The following is a 9,451-nucleotide window of genomic DNA, read 5'->3' as shown; positions in this document are numbered from 1 at the left end:
CCAAAAAGATCCAATATAGATTCAGCCACTCATGTAGTGAGATACCAAAAGAAGACACTAGGTATAGGAGTAATCATGAGAAGAGGACCAGTTGTTGCCTTGATTGTCTTCTGTGATTCAGACTGGGCAGCATGTCCAATAAGAAGGAGGTCTGTAAGTGGTTACCTTGTTCAGTTTGATGATTCCCTAATATCTTGGAGGTCGAAAAAGCAACACATTATTTCTCGAAGCAGTGCTAAAGTTGAATATAGAAGTATGGCATCTGTTGTAGCTGAGATAGCGTGGTTAAGATGACTGTTTGCAAAACTAGGGACTCCAATTCATTTATCTTCTTTTCAGACAGCAAAGCAGCAATCCAAATAGCTGTTAATCCCATCTTTTATGAGTGCACAAAGCACATTGAAATAGATTATCACTTCATCAAGGAGAAGTTCAAACAAGGGATCTTGCAAACACAATACATCTCTACAAGAAATCAACAAGCAAACATACTCACCAAAGGCTTGGCATCACCTCAACATCAGTTTCTACTTGGCAAGCTTGGTATGTTAAACATTTTACACCCTTCAGCTTGAGGAAGAGTATTAATGTATATAGAAGTTAGTTAGCTGGTTAACTATGAGGCCTAAGTGTACATATTAGAAGTTTTAATGTGTCAGAGTTAGTTTAGGGTGTTAGTACCTAATTGTTAGTTATACTTGTATATAGTCGGTTGTTTATGCCCAGTTAATCAGTTGAGCTATTTTCCCAAATTATGAATCCTCTACTTTCTTCTTCTACGCATGAATCTAACAGGTTCAATACTAAAAATCTTAAATATTGAATCCATAAAATTTAAATCATAGATCTGCCTCTATTCTTATGAGTACTTCTCCAGAATATATGTTTTCTTGGGATGGCAGAGTACCTAAGCACATGAAGACAAAAGGGAAAACAATTATCTTTTGCTTAGTAAGTATTTGAGGGTAGTCAGGCTTGTGATTATACTCTCTAAAACTTCAACATAATATTACCCTCTCAGTTTTCGACAACAGTTAAGCTTCTCAAATATGTCCCGTCAAATCCATTCTTCATTTCTACATAGTAAGTGTAATAGTATAAGCTTGGGGAAGCCCGGGGCATAAATTATAGCGTCTCACGTTCATGCAGGTTTTGGGGAAGAGCCATATCCCAAAAGATGTGATATAGTCAACCTACCCTAATGCAATCATTAGTTGTTGCTTCCATGGCTCGAATCATGACCTAAAGATCACATGGAGACAACTTTATCATTACTCCAAAACATCCCTTCAAATCATATAAGCTTGAAATTTTAATTTTAGTTGATAACGAAGAATGTAATAACTATCCAATTTTAGTGTTTTGCTAAATAGTTTCCATCTCTATATCTTCTGAATCATCCTAGGGCATTTGAAGCAAGTTGTTAATATTTTCCTAAACTTTTTGATGGAGTAAAAGTAATTTTAATGGAGCTCACGAGACATTGAATTTGTTTCAAGGTAATTTTAGGGAATTTGAAAGGTCATTAGCAACATAATGCTATATATAGAAGCTTAACTAAATAACATGTTTAGGGGTCGTTTTGTATGATGGATAAGCAAATATAATTTCGGGATAAAATTTTTGTACTGCCTTTATCCCTTGATTGGCTACTAATTCTGGGATAAATTATCTCAATATTGAAAATATAACTGAGATAACTTATACCTACTAGAGGATAGAATACTAATTCCAAGATAAAGCAGTATACCACAGAGAGTGAGAGTGAGAGCCTTTGTTTACCTGCTTAACTGTACCCTCCTATCGTACCTATATAGTCTTTCCTTAAGTTATATCCAGTTTCAGTTCTGCTTCCAACTACCGATAGGAGAAGGCTTGGAGGTATATCAAGATTAAATAAGAGGTATTGACTACTAGTGGTACATGCAAACACACCAACAAAAACAATCCACTTAGGATAGGAGTAGATCTCCACCAAACAAAGAAAAAAAGAAACACACTACTGTGCGTCTACAGACACTTATATAAACCTTCTAAAACTAAAAAGAGTCAACAAGATCTTCTATTATAGTCTCTCAATCCTAGGATAAATATAACATACTAAACAATGAATAAGAATTGATATCAGAATAAGTGTCATGATCCAATTTGCCCTCTATTGGGTATCGTGATGGCAGCTTATCTTAGGGACTAGGTAAGCCTAACATTTACTGAATATCAACAATAATAAAGAAGGTCCAACAGTATCGATATAAAAATCTTTATCGAATTTATAATTTTTCAAAACTGGTAGTACAAGTCATAAGCTCTAGAGAGTTTACTACAACTTTTAAATACAACTGTTTGGAAATAAGTAAAACAGTGTGAATACAAAATAGGGAGGTGACTCCGAAGCCCGCGAACGTAGCAACAGGTTTACCTTGAGTCTGCTCAACAAGAATCCGCACAGTTACTAACGATCAAATACCTGGATCTGTACAAAAATTGTACAAAAGTATAATATGAGCATACCACACCGGTGCCCAGTAAATATCAAGACTAACCTCTGGGAGTAGTGATGAGGTACAGTCAAGACACCTACTGGTCTAATAAACTAAACAAGTATGAGTATAGGAATAACAATGTGTGAATTCTACATAAAGGTTACGCAATATAACTAACGTACAAAAAAAATTGCAATAAGAAGTAAACAACAAGTAACAATGGAACACTATAATAATAACACAGAAGGGTGAACGGAAACCAAATCCGAAAACACATATAGAATAAGGACAAGTAATAACTCAGCAACTACGACAGTTTTCACATCAGGTCTTAGCCAACAAACTCCAATCAATTAGTCAAATTCTTCAAGTATAAATCTTTCACCCATAAGTTTTAGAATAGAAATATTTAGAATATAATCCTCCCCAATAAAGATATTTCAAGATATACTTCCTTCAAATAAATATCTTTCAAATATAGTTCTTTCAAAATAAATACCTTTCGAATATAATCTTTTCGAATAAATATCCTTTGAATATAAGTCACCATGTGACACCTCATCTCATAATTATACAATACAGGTCTCAATACCTGAACCCTAACACTTGGCATCCTGTGCCCTCATCACACCTCATAACCGCACTGACGACTCACATGCCCAATAGAGCCATTCTCACATGGAAGGCAAGTAAACAAGGGAGTGCGCCTATACTCAGCAATATTAAGAAAACCCCTTATCCGATAAGTGTGCTTAGCTATGTGTATGCCTATGCTAGTGTCCTAATATAGTTCATACCAGCTAGTAAGTATAAGAAAAACAACGGACAACACGTGGAATGTTTAAAAGAATGTAAGCATAGAAGATCAACAGCTCAGAACACAGATATAACAACAAGGGATCCTCAGGATACCGTCCCCTAGTCCCAAATGTAAATGTGCAGGGAGATCTCTCGGAATATCGTTCCATAGTCCAAAAAATAAATATGCAGTGTAGGGGGATCTCCCCGGAATATCTTTCCGTAGTCCCAAAGTAAATATGCAGAATATAGGAATCTCCCGGAATACCGTTCCGTAGTTCCAAAGTAAATATGCAGAATAGAGGGATCTCCCATAATACCGTTCCATAGTCCCAAAGTAAATATGCAACGCAACCAACAGAGATACCAGTTACAGCACGGTCGAAACCTCGTGCATCACCATAACAAGTACAACATAATCATATGACAATAATGTAAAGTACAACAAGTAAATCAACTCAAGAACTTTAAATCATAAAGAAACGGTAGAACTCATTCACAAGGGATAACCACAGTAAAGAATGCTAGGCGTAAAGAGAACAACTCAACAAGGAAGGAACTAATATGCCACAACGATCCACAATATACAGTTCGGCAACAAGGAAAACTAACACGAGTCAAATAGTTCCAAATAAGGGCAAGTCAACTAAAACATGGATATCTAGACTTATTTTAAGGTTGAGCAATTACGAAGAAAATTCAACAATTCAATTAAAGATAAACAACGGAAAGATAATCATAACATCAATTAAGATTAAACAATTATAGGATGAGACAATAAAAAATTCAGATTAAGATAGGCAGTTATGAAAAGATAGCATGTCAAAAGGAGAGCTACAAATCTTCAGTTAAGTCAAATAAGAGTCAAATAGGCAATAAGAGTGAATCATAAAGTAATTAATTCTAATTAAGCATGTAGAGATGAAACTAGCAAATATGAAACTCATTCATATCAAGAACAACTTCCTACTAGTGAATGTAAGGTCCTAAGAACCATAAAAGACTAATTTTCCACAAATAAGTCCGAGCACGCACTCGTCACCTCGCGTACACGAACTACAATCAACATAAAGTTAGGCAAGATATGTACTTCAAAGAAGACAAACCGATACTCTAAAATGAACTTCTCAGGTGAAATGACCTCTAGACAGCTCAAATCTAACCAAAATAACTTCAAAGCATAAATAAAACTCATAAGAAATTATTCAGGATCATAAAGTCTCAATCTTTAACAAAATCCAAAAATCGATCCAAAAGTCGACCCCCGGGCCCACACCTCGGAACCCAACAAATTTTACAAAAATCGAACACCCATACAGATACGAGTTCAACCATACAAAATTATCAAATTCCGATACCATTTAGTCCCTCAAATCATAATTTTTTATTTTGAAAACTTTCTTCAAGAATCACAATTGTCCTCAACTCAAAATATAAATTAAATGATAAAAACAAAGATAAATTCATGGAATATATTAAATTCTAGGTGAAGAACACTTACCCAATTGAAAAATCCACAAAGAATCGCTCAAAACCGAGCTCTGTAAGTCAAGATATGATAAAGATGGTCCAACTCTCGATTTGGGAATACATTATGCCTGCCCAGGTATTTATGCATCACGAACGCGGAGGAAGGACTGCGTTCACGAAGAAGAAAAATGAAGGTTGTCCAGGTGGTGCTTCGCGAACGCGAAGACATGCTCGGGAACGTGGAGAAGAAAAGACGGAAGCCTACGCGAACGCATAGGGAAACACGCGAACGTGAAGAGTAACGAGTACCGGTGCTCAAGGCTAGGTTTCTACTATGTGAATGCGGAATAGAACACGCGAACGCTAAGAGGGAAATGTGCAGAGCTACGCGATCGCGAGGAATATTACGCGAACGTGAAGAAGGAAATTGAGGCGATCAGTAGAGATGATTTGCGATCGCGAAGAAGGACATCAGACACCAGAACCAGTAGATCAAAAATAAGGGAAAATGACCCGTAGCCCACCCGAAACACACCCGAGGCTCCCGAGACCCCATCTAAATACATAAATAAGTTCTACAACCTCACACGGGCTCGCTCGAGGTCTCAAGTCACATCAAACTACGCCTAAAAATGCAAACCGCGCCATGAATCGAACTATGAACTTCCAAATCTTCCAACTTCGAAAACTCATGCCGAAACCAATCAAACCAACCCGGAATGACGTCAAATCTTGCAGACAAGTCCCAAATGATAGGATGGAGCTGTCCAACTCTCGGAATTGCATTCGGACCCCGATATCACAAAAGTGAACTATGGGTCAAACTTCTCCATTTCCCAAACTTCAACTTTTCTAACTTTCGCCGAAATGCCTCAAATTACCCTACGGACCTCCAAATCCGATTCCGAACGCACGCCTAAGTCCAAAATTACCATATGAAGCTGCTGACATCATCCAAAACTCATTCCTGAGTCATTTACACAAAAGTCACTTTTCGGTCAAATTCTCGCCGCTTAAGCTTCCAAAACTGGATTCCTTCTTCCAATTCGACTCTGAATCATCCGGTAACTGAATTAAACCATGCGCGCAAGTTGATGCACATAATATGAAGCTGCTCAAGCCCTTATATCGCTGAATGAAACTTAAATTCTCAAAACGACTGGTCGAGTCATTATAATAACTAATTCTAACATAATTAATCTCAATATTACTAATCCCATCATAACTTATTTTGAAACCAACGACCCCTAAAAATTTCTATAAGAAAGTACAACAAAGCCACTTTTGGGTCAGCGGAATATGATTCCTAAACCTTGCATTTGGTGAATTATTCTAAATACCTCTAGGTACAAGACCATTATTTTGTGTGAATATAATATATTATCCATCCATCTCATTTTAACTGTCGCTTTATCTTTTTTTATATTCATTGAGAAAATAATAAATACAAAGTATATTTTACAAAGTTACTCGTATTAAATGCTAGAGCCGACAATATGCACCCCATGATTTCGTAAAGTTGGCCTACAATTTTTGGAGCCCATTTAAAAACGTGTTCTTACAAACTATAGAAGTTGCATTTATTATGAAATCTCCAAACATTTGTTACTACTTGAAATTGGCTGCACAACTTTTTTTCAAACTCAAACTGGTAATTTTTTATGTGAATTTGAATATTATTAGTTTTTAAAATTTAATTAATTCTTAAGATTTAACTAATTAATATTACATATGAATTGTAGGTGCAGATGAAAGTGAAGATGTTACAACATTGTCGCAAACGAATTCAAATGTGTTTGATGAAGGTGATGTGTTGGATATCCCATCAGCATCATGACGTTCTCTTGAATAATTTATTTTGAGTTTTGACTTTTAGTGAATGAAATATAGTCTTGTCTTTTACTTTTTTAGTATGTATTGTGATATATTGGAACAATATAAAAAATTATTAAGTTTTGCGAAATTTTTCCAATAAAATATTTTTTAACTTTTAAATATTTATCTTTTATTAGGTTAATGCTTAAAGAAAAAATCATAAATTTATATTTTTAAAAATGATGGGCCGTCCCCGGCCCACATAAGGTTAAGGTGGGCTGACCATTATAAGACCTATTAAAATGGTGGCTAGCCTAGTCAGCTCGGCCTTTTGCTAAAGCCCATGTGGGCTAGCTGGGCTAACCCCGCCCAGCTCATATTGACAGCTCTATTAAATGTTTTTGAAATTGAGCAATATTAAAAGGAACGCCTACTTCTTTACTATTAGGGATACACTTAGAAAGAATTAATAAATTTAGTCTTGAATTTCTAAAGTGATAATTATTCTAGGACAATTCGTTCGGGCTAGAGTGACAGCTAAAATGGGAAGAAAGTAATTTGAAACCTTGGTTCTTAGGACAGTCAGTGACAATGTTTACTTAAAAGTTTTCCAGTTATGTAATGACATTTTTATCAACTCACACCTTTACGATTAGTAGTTTCCAAAGCCAAAAGAAATTACTTTCTCTGCAATTGTTCAAAATAGCATCTTCCTTTCCACATATTTCATTTTCCAATGTCAGTTGAAAAATCTTTCCATTTTTCGAGAGTAAAATGGAAAAATACAAGGTTTCCAATATTTTATTCACCGTGAAGTCCGACTTTGGCTCACAGTAATAAATATGTTTCAAATTAAAAGATACACTTTTCTTATCAGTATATTCCAAAAAGAATGATATATTTGTACAATTGAAAATAATTCAACTTTAAATTATTCATTTTTATCAATTTTACGTTTAATGAAAAGCTTTTATAACCATACAAATGTTGTGGCTCCACAAAGCTTTTATTCTTAAAGTTTTTAAGACCACAAATTTTAAAAGTCTTTTTCTTTCCTCTAAAACTTCGTGCCGAATCAAACTACCTCATCAAAAACGGAGAGAGTATATGTTTTAATGTAAATCCTTTATTTTCAATATCACTTTACACTTAATTTACATAATTTCATTATTCAAATATTAACATCAAATTAATTTTTGTTTTTAGTGGTTTCCCACTCGATATTCGGTACTTGTATTGGAGCCTGATTATATTCGAATTCGGATCGCATAAGACTCCATTTTGAAGTAAGTGCTCCCTACTAAGTATTTTTCCATACCCTGTGTTCGAACCCGAGATATGTCGGTAAGGGAAGAGTAGCCTAAAACCAATTTACTTACATCTGAATAACATGGTCTGGACACGTGGAGCCATGACGAATCTTTATCTTCGAATTTTGTAACGGCTACTTTCTCTGCTTTATTTGTTCCTCTTTCCACATAAGCTAAGCAATCTCCACAGCAACCTTTAAACTTCCAATTTCAGACATTTTCAGTCACCAGCAATCTATGCCACACAGCTTTCACGGTTGGATAAAAATATGGCCAATAATGGATATTCAATGGTGATGGTAATTGAGCATTTACAGTGTACCATGTCCAAAGATCTGCTCTGCAAATTTCCAGACAACTCCGCATTCGATTTCGACTATACTCAGAGTTCCATTTGGTCTCCTCTAGTACCTCGACCATTGTCTTCTGTGTCGTCTCGCCGGAGGCTCAGCTCGGGTCTGTCGCGAAAGCTGTCGTACGAGGATGTCTCAGCAGGCTGTATCGGCGCAGCCAGTTTCAAGAAAGTGACTGCAAAAATCAAGAGGAAGTTCTCCACTGCTGTGTCTGAGAATATGAAAGAATATCAGAAATTGAAGAAGAGAAAGTATAAGGCGTTTGATTTCACTACTCCAACCCCAAGAAAGGTACTAATACGAATATAAGCTCTCAGCTGCTGATTTTGTTTTGTTTTTCTTATTATTTTTTGTTAATTTTCTAGCTGTTAATTACTAGATAATGCTATTATGTGCAGGAGTGTGTTAAGGTACTGAGAGCAGTTTCAAAGCATTTCAAGAAGAAGAAGAACAAGAAAGATTCCAAAGCTGAAGTTAATTTTTCCAAATGTTCGACTGACTACAGTCTCATGCGAAGCTCTACATATCCATAGTCTGTATGCTATTTGTATTGATTACATTTGCTGATCCACACTCCAAGTTTTAGTGGTTGGTAATACCTGAATTTCCACTGTAATCAGCAGATGTGCTGCTGAAGAGTGCATTTGTTGCAAAAAGCAACTGTGATTTGAAGTTCTTTTGATTAATGTACTAGCAATTGTACTGTGATTGCTAGTAAAAGATTAAGCTTATTGGCTCTGGAATAAGCCAAGGACTGTTAGGGATATAGTAGATATGCCCTAGATCCAATATCATATTTGATGATTTGAACATATTTTGTGAACGTTATGTATGACATTTGATATACTTTTATCATTGTTATTAATTGTTTGATTAATTTGATAAGGTTCTTGATTAAATTTTGAGACTTGACATTGTGATGGAGATCATGATAATAAGAGTAAAGTTTCTTATAATTTAATCTAAACTTGTTATTGAACGCAGAATTATTAATTTGGACATTAGTAATTCGGTTAGATCAATATTTATGTGATCGTCTTTATGAGATAAAGATTAGTTGATCTCATTAACTAAATTACATAGATAGATGATACATATAGAGATATGATAATTGAACCGACTCATTGGATAATTCCCAATGGTTAGAATTACCATAAACTATCAATAGGATATTCTCTTGAAGAATGTGATGTAAAAGTTTCCTTCGACCTGAGATCGGCAT

At 35.3% G+C, this 9,451-nt stretch overlaps 1 protein-coding gene across 1 annotated transcript; it reads left to right on the top strand.

Annotated features, from left to right (window-relative positions):
* The first annotated feature begins 8,041 nt into the window (after positions 1–8,041).
* LOC107761966 (uncharacterized) lies at positions 8,042–9,066 on the top strand. Its single transcript, XM_016580260.2, has 2 exons — positions 8,042–8,520; positions 8,628–9,066. The coding sequence occupies exons 1-2, from the start codon at positions 8,146–8,148 to the stop codon at positions 8,760–8,762; spliced, it is 510 nt and encodes a 169-aa protein (XP_016435746.1). The 5' UTR covers positions 8,042–8,145; the 3' UTR covers positions 8,763–9,066.
* Positions 9,067–9,451: the final 385 nt, after the last annotated feature.

The sequence above is a fragment of the Nicotiana tabacum genome, chromosome 10 (genome assembly GCF_000715075.1).
Source record: "Nicotiana tabacum cultivar K326 chromosome 10, ASM71507v2, whole genome shotgun sequence".
Taxonomy (NCBI): domain Eukaryota; kingdom Viridiplantae; phylum Streptophyta; class Magnoliopsida; order Solanales; family Solanaceae; genus Nicotiana; species Nicotiana tabacum.
Note: the sequence above shows the minus strand (reverse complement) of the source record. Positions and strands in the feature narration are given on the sequence as shown.